At 36.3% G+C, this 18264-nt stretch overlaps 2 protein-coding genes and 1 pseudogene across 5 annotated transcripts; 2 read left to right on the top strand and 1 right to left on the bottom strand.

Moving 5' to 3' along the window:
• Positions 1 to 18: 18 nt before the first annotated feature.
• LOC111304993 (peptidyl-prolyl cis-trans isomerase CYP21-4-like) lies at positions 19 to 4015 on the bottom strand. 3 transcript variants are annotated; one of them, XM_022902119.2, is made up of 8 exons: positions 3834 to 4015; positions 3165 to 3359; positions 2883 to 2925; positions 2542 to 2592; positions 1989 to 2074; positions 1049 to 1186; positions 759 to 909; positions 19 to 525 (listed from the first exon to the last, which is right to left on the bottom strand). In XM_022902119.2, the coding sequence occupies exons 2-8, from the start codon at positions 3314 to 3316 to the stop codon at positions 439 to 441; spliced, it is 708 nt and encodes a 235-aa protein (XP_022757854.2). In that variant the 5' UTR covers positions 3317 to 3359; positions 3834 to 4015; the 3' UTR covers positions 19 to 438. The 3 variants fall into 3 exon arrangements, with proteins under 3 accessions (XP_022757854.2, XP_022757855.2, XP_022757857.2); XM_022902120.2 differs by having other exon boundaries at positions 3165 to 3385; positions 3834 to 3977; XM_022902122.2 differs by lacking the exon at positions 2542 to 2592 and having other exon boundaries at positions 3834 to 3982.
• Positions 4016 to 4148: 133 nt separating this feature from the next.
• Positions 4149 to 12681, top strand: LOC111306402 (uncharacterized; annotated as a pseudogene). Its single transcript, XR_016331283.1, has 16 exons — positions 4149 to 4363; positions 4456 to 5102; positions 5363 to 5440; positions 5580 to 5769; positions 5864 to 5920; positions 6088 to 6152; positions 6307 to 6458; positions 6797 to 6858; positions 6942 to 7025; positions 7260 to 7418; positions 8035 to 8150; positions 8852 to 8980; positions 10375 to 10587; positions 11445 to 11850; positions 12106 to 12179; positions 12268 to 12681. The product of XR_016331283.1 is annotated as an uncharacterized LOC111306402 (transcript).
• Positions 12682 to 13397: 716 nt separating this feature from the next.
• LOC111304989 (pentatricopeptide repeat-containing protein GUN1, chloroplastic-like) lies at positions 13398 to 17277 on the top strand. The gene is made up of 4 exons (XM_089750368.1): positions 13398 to 15573; positions 16158 to 16374; positions 16523 to 16707; positions 16804 to 17277. Exons 1-4 carry the CDS (start codon positions 13634 to 13636, stop codon positions 17066 to 17068), a joined length of 2607 nt encoding a protein of 868 aa, XP_089606494.1. The 5' UTR covers positions 13398 to 13633; the 3' UTR covers positions 17069 to 17277.
• Positions 17278 to 18264: the final 987 nt, after the last annotated feature.

The raw sequence follows: 18264 nt of genomic DNA, 5'->3' as shown, positions 1-18264 counted from the left end.
AAACTTGAGTCCAAAAGATGAGCTCAGAAAAAGGAACATCAATGATAGTGACCAGAGTAGATCATTCTCAGAAATTACAAAGTACAAACACCATCTCAATTTCTCTATTGGACATATGAGTTACATCTCATCCACTTGATTATATAATAAGTACAAATACAATGTCCATTAGCATATAAAAAAGGACTTAGAAACAAATGCCAAAAAGAAAAAAGGAAAATACTAGGTAGGTTAGTGAAAAAGGATAACCAAAAGTGGAACCAGACTAATTTAGAGACACTTGGCCTATAGAATTTGAGTAATACCAGCCACAATGTGATATGCAGTTCAGAAAAGAATGCACTATAATTCTTCTGACCCATTTTACTGATGGTGCTGAAACTTTTTTTGGAATGACAGAACTTGCAGTGCAGAAAACTTGTTTGCTTGTACTTGATTTTAGATGCTTTGTTTCAGAGTCACACGGTGGATCTTTATAGATGATTTAGGTCGGTAATGCTCATCTGTATCCACCTCTTCGATTTCCTGGGCAATAATATTGCAAACACACAATTGATGTAATTTAAATTGCAACTTCTTAGGTATATGACACATGGTATCTGAAAATGACAACCACATGAAATATAGGATCATGGGAAAACATGTTAAATGTGTCCAACCATGAGTACAGATAAGCTATGTACTTGGTTACTAAACTCAAAAAAAAAAAAGGTCATAACACACATTTAAACCAAAAGAAACTAAAGTTGACTTGTTACCTGAACAACATCCTGTCCCTTAATGACCTTCCCGAAGACAATAAGCTTCTCATTTAGATCTGGGATTGGCGCAGTTGTAATGAAAAGCTCAAACCCTCTATCATCATGCTTTGCCTTAGAAGTTCCAAGCATGAATGCTTCATGCTTCAAACTGGTTGAACATAAGAGAATTTATGTTACACAAATATTAAAAGCATGTACTACTGCTTATCCTTTGACAGGATGATAAATCAATGACGAAGAAGGAGAAGTAATGAGGGCAATATGAATTCAATCATCAATGTACTGACCTGGTATCTAGTTGGCCGTAATGCTTTCCTTTCAAAGTCCAGTCCTCTGCAGCTCCTAGCTTATCACTACTCCCAGCCTCAATCACATAGTGCTTTATCACATGGCGAAAAAGCATTCCATTGAAGTGCCCTCTCTGACTGCAGATCAATCAAATTCAAGATAAGTGAGGATGACTTTGGAAGACGCAAGTTATTCCTTAGCACAAGTTAATGAAATTCAGTTGCACACCATGTTCAGAAAGAGAAACAACAGAAATGACAACAAAGACAAATTAAGCCTTGTATCCCATAACTATGGGGTTGGCTGTATGAAAGGCCAAAAAATATATATTTAAAATAAAAAATAAAAAGAAATAAAGAAATTCCAGCACTTCCTATAGGTGTTTGACTGCCTCCCTATTCCATGATTCAACAATCCATGCATTTTGCACATCCATCACCCACAACAACTACTTGAAAGTACAAACAAATGGGAAAACTTCTTTATGGTCAAAGATGCCAGATAAGACAATTGAAAAATGGCTAAACTTGATTTAGCACTGAACCCAAACTAGATGGAGCCTCCTACATCAATCCCTTTAATGAATTTGCCAGTTTAAATCAAACTCTCAGCATGATGCTTAATAAAACAATATCGATAAATTTCATGCCTTCTTGATAGGCATGATGCAGAATCCTCAACCAACAAAATCAAAATCATGATGCCAAAACAGATGGCAATCCTGCAAGGTGTCAGCCTACAATTTAGTAATAAAAGGAAATTTGAATTACAAAAAATGATAAAAAGCTGTTCTTGACTCTTTCATAAGCAGGATCTGATCAGCTCTATCTACGTTATTATTTCCAGTTCAAATATTAACCACATGGAATTTTATGATAGTTCTAGATAAAGAAAATCCATCATTTTACGTAAAATAAACATAATGATTCCAGTACTTACCATAAATCAAGGAATTGGTCAACAGCTTCAGGAGAACTGTCCTTGAAGAGCTCCACTGTTATAGAGCCTTTTGCAGTATCTAAAATCTAGTCATAAAAAGGGAAAGAAACGAGTCAAGTCAATGGATAAAACTCATTTTAAATAGGATTTCGATGTAAAAGCCTAAAAAGCTAAGACAAAGTAAGCAATGAACATCTCAGCCAAACTTCATTCATTAAAAAAAAGGCTAACCTGTCAAGATTGTTAGATAACATTGCAAAAACTCTGAGGAAGACCTAGACAAGAAAGGCTTTTTTTTTTAAGAGACATGCTAAGGAACTCTGTTTTCTTAATAGGTGATGCAATCAAGAGCATGATAAAAAAAAAATTCTACTGCCTTTTAATAAATTCATTATAAGTTAATCATCTATGGTCAATTTGCAAAGTTTTACAATATTGTTTCTCAAAACTAAGCACGGCACATTCCAGGCCAGTACCACAAAGAGTAGACATTATTCATGCAGGAGGAAAATATTAACTAGGGGATAGCTTGGTGGCAAGTAAAGAAACCTACAGCATATCCAGGGAGATCAGATTTCTTCGAATCAATGAAAGAGCCATCACCCTACCAAACACAAGTGGCCACAGTCAATATAAAGGATATAAAGTTAAGAAAGAATAACAATGAAAGAAGGACAAATCTCATCATGGAAAACATCATAAACTAAGGATACATGTGCACACAACAAAGTGAAAAGTTGCCCTAAAATGTCCCAAAAGGATGATAATTGATACTGGGCACAGAGTTGACAGTTCTGTTGCTATAGAACAAAACAAAGATTTAAAACAAATACGACCATGAGGATCCAGAAACCCATTATAGGATGCATAAATTAGATTCTTTAAAGAGTGTACCTCAAAAATTGATTGCTTGTTGTTCTCTATTTGAATTCTTGACCTAAAGACAAGAAAACTGGGTCAAATTCCACCGACTAAGAAATATTAACCATAGTTTATTCTCCACAAGTGGTATCATTTTTGAATGTCATGCTATGAAATTAGCAAGTCATGTAATAAAATACACGAATCAACATGCCAAGCAGATAATAAAGTTTAAAAAAATTGCAGCACTAAATCCCATTCCTGAAATTATTTTCACATATCTTCAATTATGGCAATACCCGAATTGCAACGAACCTTTGAGACCAGTGTCTGTACGTGGCATAGAGAAAAAACACAGTCAAAACAACAATCAAACTAGATAGTATAATTGTTGTAACACTTATTCGAGCTGGCCCTCTCTTCTTTTTGCTTTGTTGTAGCAGAGCTTGGGGTTTGATCCTCGCCATCAACTCAAAACTTCAGTTCCAACAATAAAAGCTCGACTTTTCTCTAGAAACAAAAACTCGTGTCAAATCCTGAAGCCATTAAATTCATGACAAGCTATTAAGCAATAAATAAACCATGAATTTTTCAGGTTTAAAAGTGTACGAAAAGAATTTATAACTATATTTATTGCTTTATTTGACAGATTTGGAACAACAAATATGTAAGAGGCGCCAACTGTTAAATTTAAATTCCAAGCAACCAAATATGTATCAAAACTAAAAAATTTTTCCGAGTTTATAGCATTAGGAATCAAGGCTAACGTTGAACATCCGAAGATCTAAGAGTTGAAAACTGAAATATATATAAAAATTTACGGAAAAAAATAGATGATTTGTGACTTGAACTTTTCATCCAGTTGAAAAAAGGACAAAAAAAAAACCCTAGAAAAGAGAATTCTCTGGAGAAAACAGCAGAAATTGGACGAAAAGTAATCAAAGTTCCAAATTGGTTAACTTTGAGTAAATCGAAAGAACGTACCTGTAATTTCTTTTGTTGGCGTGAATCTCGTCTCAAAAAGTAAGAAAGGAAAAAAATTCAAATGTGACAGTTTTTGTTACTTTTCTAGTCTTTGGAGTCGATCCCCTTCGTGTAAGAACCTAGAAGGTCCAGCCAAAACGTTTTTGACGGTTCTTCCATTTGGTATTCCAATTTCTACCCAGTTTTCATTTACGACAAAAAAAAAATAAATAAATAACGGAGAAATTTAGAGCAGTTGGGCCTATAACTAGTTTTCTACTAATGGGCCTGACAAGTCCGTTTCTCTTTGGACCTTTTTGTGTTTGTTTGTTTGGGAGCGAGCCAGCTTTAGCCACTCGAATATTCTGTGAACCGTAAGTCACAATTCGTGATTGGTTGGAATATAACATAATCATTATTTGATCATTTCATAAAGTACCGAGAAAATAAATGATTCCTCGTTGCCATGAGGGTTCAACGAGGATGCTGGTCAAGTCTTCGTATGCTCTCTCTCAAGCTTTTCCGTCTTCAGTTTATACAGGAGAAAAAAGGTTGCATATGTTTTCTTCAATAATGTACTAGTTAACCAGAGGTAGGCAGAATTTCACACGAATCTTACAATGTCTTCTTCCTGTTGTTGCAGGACAATGATAGCAAGAGCGAGTCTATAAGCCGAAGATCTAAGGTTCCTAACAAGGATATGTATATCTCCTTCCTTCTACTATTCACTGCTCTTCTCTCGGACAAGCAAGCAAGACAACCTCTCAGAAAGCTTCTGCCGTTGGCTTTTTGCTGTAAATATATACAAAGAAAATTTCTATATGCAATATTGGGGAGAATCAATACTGAAGAGACTCTTGAATTAAGGAGCAACCAGTTAACAGTTTCTCTTCTTTTGTTTAGTCCTTGTTTGAGAAAAATATTTGCGAATGTTGAATTCCATTTTTTCTTGAAAATCAAGATAAGCGTTTTTTTTTTTCTTCTTCTTTTTCTTGATTATTTCCGTGATTCTTGCCTGAATTTATCGAATTTCAATTGCGATGCAACTGTCATATTGACCGCAGCCACCAATCTGAAATAAGTGACTTGACTTATAAATCCAAACGTCAACATTCCTCAATCTTTCTCATTTATCAGAGCACTCTCGTTGGGCTCCAAACCCATTACAAATCAATTTAGAATCGTTGGGAGATGAAGATCAGAGACGCTTTACTTTGGTTTTTTATCTTAGTTTACTCAATCTCAACTGTCTCTGTCAATTCCGTCCACGGCTGTGGCGGCTGCGTTGAGGTGAACTTTAACACTTTCTTTCCTTTTCTTTACTGCTTCAAAGTGCAAAGGAAAGTTTCAAGAAAACTATTTTTAAATCTTGAATTCTGTTATTTCTTGGAAATCAAGATGACCATTAGTGGAATATATATATATATATATATATATTTATATATTGGTTATTTACGTGTTTCTCGTCTGAATTGTTGAATTTCAATTGCGATGGCCGCTTTTTTAAAGAACTTTTTATTTTTTCGCCATTTAAACTCAACATGAATCAGTCAATTGGTAGGCTAGTTCGTCTGTGATCAAATCGAGGAGGGGCAAATGATGCAAAACTGGATTATTCTCATATCACGGTACGGATTTAAAATTGTGTATTTGTTACACCAATAAGAATTTTTAACCGATATTTCTTTTTGGATTATTTTAACTGTTTTATCATCTGATTTGAAGATTATATTGATGCTTATTTGTTGGTTGAGCTTTGCAAGGTAGAACTCAGTATGCTCCAAATGGATACTACTTCATTCCAGTATATGATAAGGCCGGTTTGCAGATACTGTTTCTGACTCTGGGCTTTGACTATGTGAATTCATATTTGAGATTTTCAGGAACTGTCTTTTGCTTGTCTGCAACCCGTTTTAATAGTTCTTCCCCAATTATATTTGCGTGCCCATACCATACCGTATGTGATGCCGAGGCATGCTGCATGCTTACTCAAATACCCTATATGGGCTTGTAGTTCCTCTTCAACTGATCAGTAGAGTTTCTGTTTACAGGGTTCTTTTGTTATTAAAATCAGTGGGCCAGAAGGATGGTCTTGGCACCCAGACAAGGTTTGGTTCATTGTTATTTTACAAGGAAATTTTTTACAGGCTATGCGTCCTTTATTCTCTTGATAAATGACCTTTGTGTTCTTACATTTAAGTAAAGTAAAAATTTATTTTTTAGGTTCCTATTGTCATTGACTTACATTTAAGTAAAGTAAAAATTTATTTTGTAGGTTCCTATTGTCATTGACCACAATAGTTGCAAGAATAATGAAGATATTAAATTTTGGTTTATGGGGTTTGTTTCATAGCTTGTATTCTTGCTTGGTATATTTTTATTTCTGTCCAGATTATGTACAATCTGAGTTCCTCCATTCTTTTATTGTGTTCTGGATGTCAGTGCCAATAATACTTCGTGTATTTTTATCTTGCCGATTTATGCTATCCGGTAGGGTTGTGGGACTTGTTGGTGGACAAAGCTGCTCACTTAAAAATGGAGGTCCTCCAAATGTGAATGTGGACCTTTTATCTTCTCATGGTGATCTCATTTCCTCAGAATTAACAATGTCAAACGGAAGGTACTTGTTCAAAAATATTATTCCAGGTTTGGATTCTTCCATGTTACTTTCTTGTTAGTAGAATTTCTAGTTATCATCTAATGATTCATTCATTCTTATTTTATCGATTTGCTGTTATGGTTTGTGGTTTTTGTGAAATGCAAGCAAACAGAAGTCATCTTCTCTATAAAATTTGACTGAATAACAAGATAATTTGCCTGCATCTAACAGAATAATGTGCAGAGTAACTTGGGCATACTTACTCCTCTGTCCGACTTTACATGAACTTTTCGTCTACCAGAATAATTTGTACTTTAGAAATCTGTCTCTCTATCTCTCTCTCTTACTGTTTTTAACTTTTCATGTTATCCTTCATATGGTACAGGAAAGTACAAATTACGTGCTTCACATGATGATTTGAGAATTTAAGATAGAGGTTCCACAGAGGTTTTGTGTATTTCTTCCACTTTTTGTGTGCTCTATACCATGTTTTTTGATATACCAACCATTTGGAAATGCACTTCCTGCAGGTGGGACTGGGATTTCAAAATGGTGTAGTTGAAGACATTTCCTTTGTTCGTGGGTATGACATCCATGGTTCTCTGGTTGCCCAGGTGCCAAAGGACAATTTTTGAGATTCCAGTATTGTTTTTATTTACACATCTCGTGATGTGAAGGTCTAACCATCATATGGTAAGGGGTCTATTCATTAGTGTTACACTGTAAAGATTTAAAAGAAAATTCTTCAGTAATTGTTTGTTTTCACCCACACACATGTGCATAATGCAATACTGTATAGGTTTATATCTTTTATCCACCCTTTGAAAATCATGTTAATGTTTTGGCAGGGAAATCCCATTTTGGGAGTTCATATATATTTATATTCTGATGATGTCATTGATGTAGATTGTCCCCAAGGTTCTGGTAATGCACCTGGAAAAGGAAAAGCTCTATGTCATCCTGTCTCTGATGCTGTGGGATGTTCACATTCAAATCAATACCTTGTGGTAAACAAATCTAAACGGTTATTTCACAAACACATTCATTTTTCCATGGATGCACACCTTCCATTCATTTGACATTTATAGACGTATTTAAGGCTGATTATCTAATCAGCTGAATAGGGGATATCATTGGTAACTACATGTGCATATCATTCATTAAAATGTTGTTTATTACCAATTCTGTTATCAACTTTAGAATCGGTCTGTGTTCTAGATGTGGCTGGACTTGCTTACGGAATTTGAGCTGAGGTTGCTGTGTCACAGAATAGGGCTTGAGTTATATTGCCGTAGTAGTTGTTTTCTCTATGGATTGTAGCTGTTTTCGTGTTCATTTTAGCTGTTTTTAGTGTTCATTAGCAAAGCTTTTGGTTATTAAGACAATTATCATTTATTCTTACCCGGGGATTTCTATCCTTTAGAGCTTTTTTTTTTTCACACACCAGTTTAGATTTTAATTCCTAATAAATTACTTTTTTACATGCTTTTCAATGAAAGATATTTGAGTCAACCTGAACAGATGATGAGAACTTAACAACAAGAATAAAAGAACTTATGTTACCATGCATTGGTTTAAAAAGTTTAATTATTCTGATAACTGATTCCTTCGACTGACTTACAGGGCTTTATGAATGCATTCCATACTGCAAGGGTGAAAACACAGCATTCGATGTCTCACCTTCTGTCGTGTCAGTGTCAGTTGAGCATCAACATGTAACAGTTCCCCAAAACTTTGAGGTATGATACTTTTCTTGCCACATGCGCAAGTATGTTCTCCCTCAAAATTGGAAAATAAAAAAATTTGAATGAGAATTTTCATTTGGACACCCCCCAAAATTTTCCCTAGACACCCTTCAATTGATAAAATCAGTAAATCTGTCTGCATTTTTTATATATATTGCAAATGGACACCCCCGAAAAAAATCTTGGATCCGCCACTTATTCTCATGTCATGATTGTATATAGTATACCAGCCTGGCGGCCTCTGTTTTTTCCCATTTTTGTGTGTATGTACATTTGTTCTCAATCTGTCTCATGCATGAATTTTTTCATTGCTATCCTGGTTGACAGTTATGACATATGTAAGTATTGTACAGTATACAATAACTGTTAATCCTTGTCTACTGCTTTTGGCAACCCTAAATGATATATGACTGTGAATTACTTAAACATAATCAATATGACTTTGGCTGCATGAGATGTGTATCCTTTCTATGGGCCTTTTTTTATTCCCAGGCCTCAAAGCAATTCCTTATGTCACAAAATGAAGTTTGACCTTGTGCTTCCTGTCCTTTGCAATGTGGAATATTTCTTTGAAACCATATCAACTTTAATTTTTTCAGTTCTTTCGTAGCATATTCAGCATTGCCATTAACTGTTGCCTTTTCATGATATAAACATTGAAGTGGATTATATTCTTTCTTTCTATTTACATCTAGGTTACTGGTTTCTCTGTTTGGGAACATGTTATTGATGCAAATGACAGTGGGGTGGAGGGTGTTAAAATTCTAGCTGATGGCAAAGAAAGGTCTACCACTGATAAAGAAGGTTATTACAAGCTTGATCAGGTATGGATAGACATTTTCTCTCAATTACCAAGCTTCATCTGTGTCAATTGTACTGGACCTTTTTCTTAAGACTGAAAAGCACAGACAATTGCAAATATAGAAATTTTCAAAGCAATACTGATCATCTTCTCCTTTCAAAGAAAACTTATAGGAGTGTTTTTGCTTGTGAATGCATGTCATTCACAAAAAGTTCAGTCTACCCTATTATGGCTCTTTTGCATCTTCATCTGGCTTATCCTTGCTAAACAATATTATCTCCTAAAAGTATTTTAATCACTGTGACATGAATTTTATGTCTCTTTTTCTCTCCTTTTTGCAATTTGACATTTTCTGTAAATATTGATAATTATGTGTTATGTCTCCATAACTATGAGATTTCATTTCCACTTAAAATTTATGTTAAATTGCTTGAGTCATGATTGTAATTTTTTCATGTTCTCAATGCGTCCCTGAAGAAAGGTCATTATGGTCAACCTTGGTTGTGTTGGATGCATGCCTTTATTAGTTCTTATCATGGTCTCTAGGGAGGCAATGCGATGAGTTTATTCACTTGCTTCAGCCTTATTCATGGTTGAAAGAAACTTACATTCTTTCAATCATACTTGTTTATATTTGTCTATGAGCGCTATGAATTTTATTGTTGCCGGCACTTTTAGTGTACAATGTTGACTTATTGGGTACCTGCATGGATGTATATATTTGATTGACGATCTTACACAGTTCACAGCTGTAACAGTAACTTATATCTTTATGTGTTGAAAAGCGGAATTTTCTACTGGTGCAATAGAGTTATTGATAAATGCATTCGATAGATGATGGATTTTATTGATATACATTGTATTCCATGTAATAAGATTGAGATAAAATAGCATTTGGAATCGACTATTAGCCATAAATTTGTGTAATTTGGAAAAAAAAAAAAGGCTGATTGAGTATGAAACGGGGGTGGGGGATAGAATTAGGTATATGGAATCTAATGCTATAAGCCAACTCTTGTCCATCCTTTGAGGAATAATTCTAGAATCCGATTGAATATAAGATATGAGTAGTTGGTTTACGTTATGTAAGAAACACATGTATATCAGATATTAGATATTGACTAGTTATATATGAACTCAAAATATATCTAATCCACCCTACTACTGTCTTCCAACGTAGAAGCTGTAACTTATATGAAACTCTTGTTCAATCTCTTCTTATGCTTTCTGGCTGCTGGTGCACCATTTTATACTCTTAACTAGAATGGTGATTTATAGCAGGAATAATGGTGAAAAGAAGATTCTGTTTTATGCTAGACTACACCATGTAAGCATCAAATGGAGTAACTTACCTAAGAAATTTATCTGCAATAATAAACTATCTTCATATTGGTGAATTCTTTACACTTTTCTTAGGTTTTGGTGACAAATGATGGTTGTCAAACTTCAGTACCTTCATTCTCTAGTCGACTAAAGCTATACTTGGAGGGGTCAGTTTCTCCCCCTATTTCCGGTGTTCATAAGGATTATTGCCGGTGAGGATGGCAGCATTGCTTCAGTCAAGAAAGGAGAAGTAGTGCTTGAAACTGCCACAGAGGCAGATGGGTCTTTTGTTGCAGGACTTCAAAGGTATGGAATGTTTATTCTGGAATTATTTCTTTTCGACATCAACTTAAAGCAGTGTTTGAATCCCGTTTTCATTTTTATCAACTAATCTAACATAGCATCCTCTTGGTGCCATTTTGTATTTTTTTTATTGGTATATATTAAATGAGAAAAAAAGACCTTAGTGTCTCTTTAAAGCTTCACTGATGATAATCATTTTATTGATATTTGAAACATGATAATTTTCATTTCTTTTTTCTTTTTGGGTAAATAAAAATGACAATTTTCTTTCCTTATTTTTTTTTATAAGTAAACATGATAATTTTCTTGTTATTAATTGATAATTGAAGAGCTTTCATCTTCAAAATTGTGGGAATATATCGGCTGTGTCAGTAGCCTTTTGGCCTAATATGAATATGTTATGCATATGCCATCATATGATACGCGTTTTCCTATAGTTTCCTTTTTATTATTCTCACTAAATTAGTTTTTGAACTGTTAGAAAAAATTGAGTTGGGAAGTTTGTTGATAGAAGGAAGAGCTAAATCCAATGCTGGCAACGGAATCTTACTTAGCAAAGTGTTAGGAAGTGATGATATGTATGATTAATGTCTAATCCATTTTAGTGGTAGAGGAGAGAAGCATGCTATTTACCATTTAGTGGTAAAAGGTAGTAAATCCAGTTATTGCTGCCGTCGTTGCAATCTAGTCATGCTATTGTGGTTTCTGTGGATACTAAGGTTTAATGATTCACGATCAACTACGTGAAGCTTCTTCAAATTCGAAGCCACAAGTTTTTGAAAAATCATCTCCACTTAAATTTCACAGGGCTACTAAGATTTGAACTCTGATGTGTATGTGGTTAATTTGTCACTTGCCAGGTTGGAAACAAGGATATCAAGGCGCATGTCAAAGTGAAGGACCATCTTAAGTGGCCATGTCAAACAAGGATACTAAGATTTGAACTCTGATGCTATTCGCCAGGTTGATTTGGTCTTTGAAGATCTAGAAATGACCATCTAAAGTGGCCATGTCAAAGTGAATAGGATTGGGGAACTGCATTCTCAGCTGGTGACATGTCTAAAATAGTCTGCCTTCTAACTGCCATTATCCAACTTCTAGGTGAAGGACTTGCCTAGGAGCAAGCATATAGTGTAGCTCAAATCCTGTCTGCCTTCAAGCCCTCACAAATTTGAGTCGGAGATTATAGAGGTTGACCTAGAGAAGAATGCCCAAATTCATGTCGGTCCCCTCAGATACAGTGTGGAGGAGGATCATCACAAACAGGTTTGTTTTTTTTTCTTTTTTATACAGAACAAACAGGGTTGTTTAATTTTGTTAACAAAGTGCACAAGTTTTTTTTTCAAACAATTATGCAGCATTGTAGAACAATAGTTGCCTTAAGTTTATGAAATCCGCCTTTCTTATGTTGAACTATTATCATGATGTTTAATCAATTGCAGATTACATATACTTGCTATCCAACATCTTTGTTGTGCTTTCACTTCTTGTTGATTTCTTACTTCCCTGGCTTGCGTACAGGAATTAACTCCGGCACCAGTATTCCCCCTAATTATTGGAGTTTCAGTGGCTACTGTCTTTCTCAGCATTCCAAGGTAACTTGGTTTTTTCTTTGGTCCCCCTCCTCTCCCATGTGCTTCATATGGATAAGCTCTGATTATAATGTTCTCCTGTGTTTTGTAGCACTAAAGGACATCTACCAAGCTGCAAAAAAGGAGGTTTTATGATATGCAATACCAACACCAGGTTTTATAATAACTGCAAAAATGGAGTCACGGAGGAAGCCGGTTATGAGAAAAAAAGACTTACTGAAGAACCATATCCGATTAACGGAAGGCCATAAGAGTCTGTTTGACTGTTAACGGTTTATTTTTCATTCAGTTTTTCTTAAGTTTTTGCAGATATGACAACTAATTTGGATGATAGCATTAGCACCTTATTCCAATAGGTCATTTTGACGAGGGCAAAATACAACCCCCTGATACAAATAGCTTTTAGAATTGAGCCTGAACGTTTCCTTGTAGAGTAATTTATACATCCGTCTAGCTCTCCTTTCACTCTTTTTATGTAAAACCATAATACTAATGATTCACTCTTCTTCCCCTTTGAATAATTGAATTACGAAGGTGGTGGAAACTGTTGGGGATTCAATCAAGTTAACTGTTTTAAACAATTTGAAGCAAAAACAAATACAGAGTTACTTCGATTTTCTTCTACTGCCAACCGTGTTGAAACTTTGTTCGGACCTGACTAATTTTGTGCGTGCTCCCTACTCCAGTGAGTGCGTTTTCTCTGTTAACTTCGGTATTAACAAAGGGATAGTATGGTAAATTCATGAGCAATCTCCTGGCTGGATTCCATCAGGGATAAACCCATTAAATCCTCGATAGCTGGATTCGAGGCAAATCCCTCCTAACCCAACCAACCAAAGTCATTGACCCAGTCAAAGTCATTGACTATCTTCATTGGGTCAGATATATTTGGTGCTACGCCGCTACACATGCTCTCCATGCACTTCACCTTATTCTTCTTCATCAAGCATCAAACGGGTATATTACACTTACCATTGCTACTATGTTAAGATTTTGACGCGTATTAGATTCAGATTAGGTAGTCCACATCAGCAAATGGACCCACCAAATCCAGGGTCTGTTGGAATAGATATTTAGAAAACGTATTGTGATTGGACCAAATTCTCCGGTATTTTAGCCAAACCAATACATCTAATAATGATTAAATAAAAATCCTTAAAAATCATAAAAAACAAACAAAAAGTTTGGAGTAAAACTAAAACGGTAATAACACAAGCGGGCGTAGATATCAATTGTCTGAACTAACGCAGTTCAGCTGAGTTTCTCTCTCTCTCTTATCTTATACAGAATACCCCAGGTGTCTCCTTCAGTATCCGCCGCTTCCCAATGGCATCCCACTCCCCTCTTCCCCCTCTACCCCAAAACCCTTTTTAGCCGATCTCTCTATCTCTCTCCCCCTCCCTGTAAGGTATACGACGTCGGATTTTTTTTTCTTTTTTTTAATTGATAATTATTGAATGGCGTCAACGCCACCACATTGTTCAATCACAGCAACAACAAAGCCTTACCAGAACCATCAATACCCACAAAACCACTTCAAAAACCACCGTAACCACCAGAGCAACCACCGCAACCAACCTCACCCCCAAAAGTTCTACCTCTCGAAGCCCCTTCCTTCACCTTGCAATGCAGCGAAACACACCACCACCGCTGCAGCTGCCGCAGCCGCCTCCACCACCCATGCTCCCCTCTGTCAGGCCCCTACCCCTTTCCCTTCCCTGGCCCCAGATTTCTCTGGCCGCCGATCGACCCGTTTCGTCTCAAAAATGCACTTAGGCCGGCCCAAAACTACCATCAACACCCGCCACACTTCTATAGCCGAAGAAGTCCTTCAACTCGCCTTACATAACGGGCAAGCGGGCCTTGAAAGCGTTCTCGTCTCGTTCGAGTCTAAGCTTTGCGGCTCCGATGACTACACTTTCTTGCTTCGAGAGCTTGGAAACAGAGGTGAGTATGAAAAAGCCATTAAATGTTTTAAATTCGCAGTTAGAAGAGAGAGAAGAAAAACTGAACAAGGAAAATTAGCTAGTGCCATGATTAGTATTCTTGGTAGATTGGGAAAAGTTGAACTTGCCAAGGGCATTTTCGAAACTGCATTAAGTGAGGGTTATGGAAATACTGTTTATGCTTTCTCTGCTTTAATTAGTGCTTTTGGGAAAAGTGGGTATTGTGATGAGGCCATAAAGGTTTTCGATTGGATGAAAAACTGTGGATTGAAGCCAAATTTAGTTACTTATAATGCTGTGATTGATGCTTGTGGGAAAGGAGGTCTGGAGTTTAACAGGGTTGTGGAGATTTTTGAAGAGATGTTAAGGAGTGGAGTGCAGCCTGATCGAATTACTTTTAATTCTTTGCTTGCAGTTTGTAGTAGAGGGGGTTTGTGGGAGGCCGCAAGGAATTTGTTCGGTGAGATGGTTAATAGAGGGATTGATCAAGATATTTTCACTTATAATACACTTTTGGATGCGGTTTGTAAAGGTGGACAAATGGATTTGGCTTTTGAGATTATGGCGGAAATGCCTTCAAAAAACATCTTGCCAAATGTTGTTACTTATAGTACCATGATTGATGGGTATGCAAAGGCTGGTAGATTTGATGATGCGCTTAATTTGTTTAATGAAATGAAATTTTTGGGTATTGGTTTGGATAGGGTTTCATATAATACTCTGCTTTCTATTTATGCAAAGCTTGGTAGGTTTGAGGAGGCTTTAGATATTTGCAGGGAGATGGAGGGTTCAGGGATCAGGAAGGATGTTGTCACTTACAATGCACTTTTGGGTGGGTATGGGAAACAAGGGAAGTATGATGAAGTTAGAAGACTGTTTGATGAGATGAAAGCACAAAAGGTGTCTCCTAATTTATTGACTTACTCCACAGTAATTGATGTGTATTCAAAGGGTGGTTTATATGAGGAGGCTATGAATGTTTTTAGAGAGTTTAAGCAGGCAGGACTGAAGGCTGATGTTGTGCTTTATAGTGCATTAATTGATGCCTTGTGCAAGAATGGGTTGGTGGAATCTGCTGTATCCTTGCTTGATGAGATGACAAAGGAAGGGATTAGGCCTAATGTTGTTACATACAATTCTATCATTGATGCTTTTGGTCGGTCTGCAACTTCAGAATGTGTGTTTGATGCTGATGAGACCAGCAAGTTGCAAATTGACTCTTCTTCTCCATTGGTCATTGAGCGTGGTATTGAAGGCACAGCAACAGATAGGGAGGATAACCGGATCATAAAAATTTTTGGGCAGCTCGCTGCTGAGAAAGGAGGTCAAGCAAAGAAAGATTGTGGATGCAAGCAGGAAATCTTGTGCATCTTGGGAGTTTTTCAGAAGATGCATGAATTAGAAATTAAACCAAATGTCGTCACCTTTTCAGCCATCTTAAATGCTTGCAGGTATCTTTATTTTCCTTTTCCTGTGCCTTTCAATTAATTGGTATATTTTCATATCTTGCTCACTGAAAAATGTGGACTTGGTGTAATGGTCCCTGAGTCCTGTTTCTTTCTATCTCCACTGCGTTGTTTGCAATTCATGATTATGTTTAATTTTATTTGATGCAATGATTTAAATTAAAATTAGATAGTAAAGGTTCCTTTTTTTTGTCATACTTGTGCTTTAAAATTTTTCAGCTATTTGTGAGCTAGGTTAATTGATCGGTTTTAAACTCCAGAGCCAGAAATGTCTTTACCTGTATTAATGCAGGTCTGATATATATGCACTATGATCACTGAATATGTTCTAGCTTTTCAAGAAAAATGACATTTGTCTGCAACCCTTGATTTGTGTTCCATTAGCTTACTGATTATCCAGTTGCAGTTGAAAAAATCAAACACACAATACATCAGGCCCTGGAATTTACTTGATGTGGCAAGTTTTAACTGATTTGCGAATAGTGGGACTTTATTTGTCAATCCTCCTCTTTTCTTGTTGTACGCATTAAACAATGGATGATCATTTCCATGTATTGCTTTGGGTGCAGCCGCTGTGATTCTTTCGAGGATGCTTCGATGTTGTTGGAAGAGCTCCGGTTGTTTGATAATCAGGTTTATGGTGTTGCCCATGGGCTTCTTATGGGCTATAGGGAGCATGTTTGGATCCAAGCTCAATCCCTATTTGATGAAGTGAAGTTGATGGACTCTTCAACTGCTTCTGCCTTTTATAATGCTTTGACTGACATGCTGTGGCACTTTGGCCAGGTTAGCTTTTGAAATGCAGCTGCACCACTAGTTTGATGCAGTTCTTGCTCAGTTTTCTTCCTCTATGATGTTTGTTGCTTCCTATTTTTAAGATTTTTGGCACTCGTATAGTTTAAAAGGTTGGCATTGTTAAAATGTTACCTTGCAGAAACGTGGAGCCCAACTGGTTGTGCTTGAAGGTAAACGTCAGCAAGTGTGGGAGAATGTATGGTGTAATTCTTGCTTAGATTTGCATCTTATGTCCTCTGGTGCTGCTCGAGCAATGGTGCATGCATGGTTGCTAAACATACGTTCAATTGTTTTTGAAGGTCATGAATTGCCAAAACTGTTAAGGTAAACGAATTGGTTTTGCATGTAATGGGCTGATCAAACATGTTTCTTGAACCTTCTTGTTTCAAAAATAAATATCTGTTTCCTTTCTTTGTCCAGCATTTTGACAGGTTGGGGCAAACATAGCAAAATAGTTGGTGATGGTGCACTAAGGCGTGCTGTTGAGGCACTCCTCGCTGGCATGGGTGCACCCTTTCGGCTTGCTAAGTGTAACTTGGGTAGATTCGTATCAACAGGACCCATTGTTACTGCCTGGCTAAGAGAATCAGGCACCCTTAAGTTGCTTGTTCTTCATGATGATAGAACTCATCCTGAAAACAAAAGGTTTGAAGAAATCTCAAATTTACAGACGCATCCTTTGTAGTAGTGTGTATAATATAATGATACCCTTTTTAATTTTGTGGCTTTTCCTTGTGTTTTCCCTGCAAGTTGTGCAAATTATCGAAGAATTGACGTACATATCTGAGTCTCATGCTCTTATTCAATACTTCCTGTTAATTCAGTAACCAGCAGGAGACTATCTAGTGGCAATATGTAAAGCCTACTAAATACCAATGCATCATTTTCTCATGATTCGAATCGGTTATTTGAAATATGTTGTAATCTTTCGAGTGAGCGGATGAACAAAAAAGATGCAAAGAATCGCTAAAGATTTTATGTATTATAAAATAACCAAGTTACCAACTTTATCATTTACCATGCACATTTTATCACAGCTCCTATCATAAAGAACCTATATTTCTTGGCTTGATGGCGGCACCGATGGATATGGTTCTCAATTTCCTTGAAAGTCGAGTGAAAGAAATGATCATTCGACGACAGTGGTCGGCATCATCCGTGTGGCCCGAACTTGACGGAAATTTGCGGCTGATATGGTCTAATTTTGCGACTTTATTAATTCTGAACATTTTGTTTTTGGTATATAGGATGGGTATAGCTTACGGAGGAAGGGGAGAATGTCCGAACTCAAGATTTTTACGTCCTTTTTAAGTGCTTCTTAATTATTGATTTAAAGAGCTCAGGACAAGTATGAACATTTACATTTCTCTTATTAAAGCCTTTTTAGTAAAAGGTTTTACCCATGGAACAAAAAATATTAATGGGAAGATTAAATATATATTTGACGAACTTTAAATTTAGCTTTTAAATAAATTTTATGTAACTTAAATTCAGCTTAAATTGTAAAAACTTACTTAACCAGAAAATTTAAAGTAATTGCTGATTAAACAATGGAATACTGGACTCGTAAGTTTAACCCACTATTGTCATTGCGGAGTGGTTTGAATTTCAATGTGTTTTCCTATTAACAACACTCGCAGAAATCATTTTCCTGCAACTTCACTTTGTGTTCTAATAATTGGGCTTAGGCTATAAGTAACGGGTGGCATACGCCCTCTGTTCTTTGAATCCAAGATCGACGCCATTTTGGTTCTGTACATCATCAGTTCAAGTGTTCAACACCCAGTGAAAAGGCAGGCCCGAGAAGTGTTCTCTGTTTATGTTTGCGGGGCTGTATTTTTGGAGGAATATCATCTTCAAACAAATTAACAACTGGCCTGA

Source organism: Durio zibethinus, chromosome 21 (genome assembly GCF_047325235.1).
Source record: "Durio zibethinus cultivar Kanyao isolate XHJ-2024 chromosome 21, ASM4732523v1, whole genome shotgun sequence".
In the NCBI taxonomy this organism is placed as follows: domain Eukaryota; kingdom Viridiplantae; phylum Streptophyta; class Magnoliopsida; order Malvales; family Malvaceae; genus Durio; species Durio zibethinus.
The sequence above is the reverse complement of the archived record's forward strand: the minus strand, read 5'-3'. Positions and strand labels throughout refer to the sequence as shown.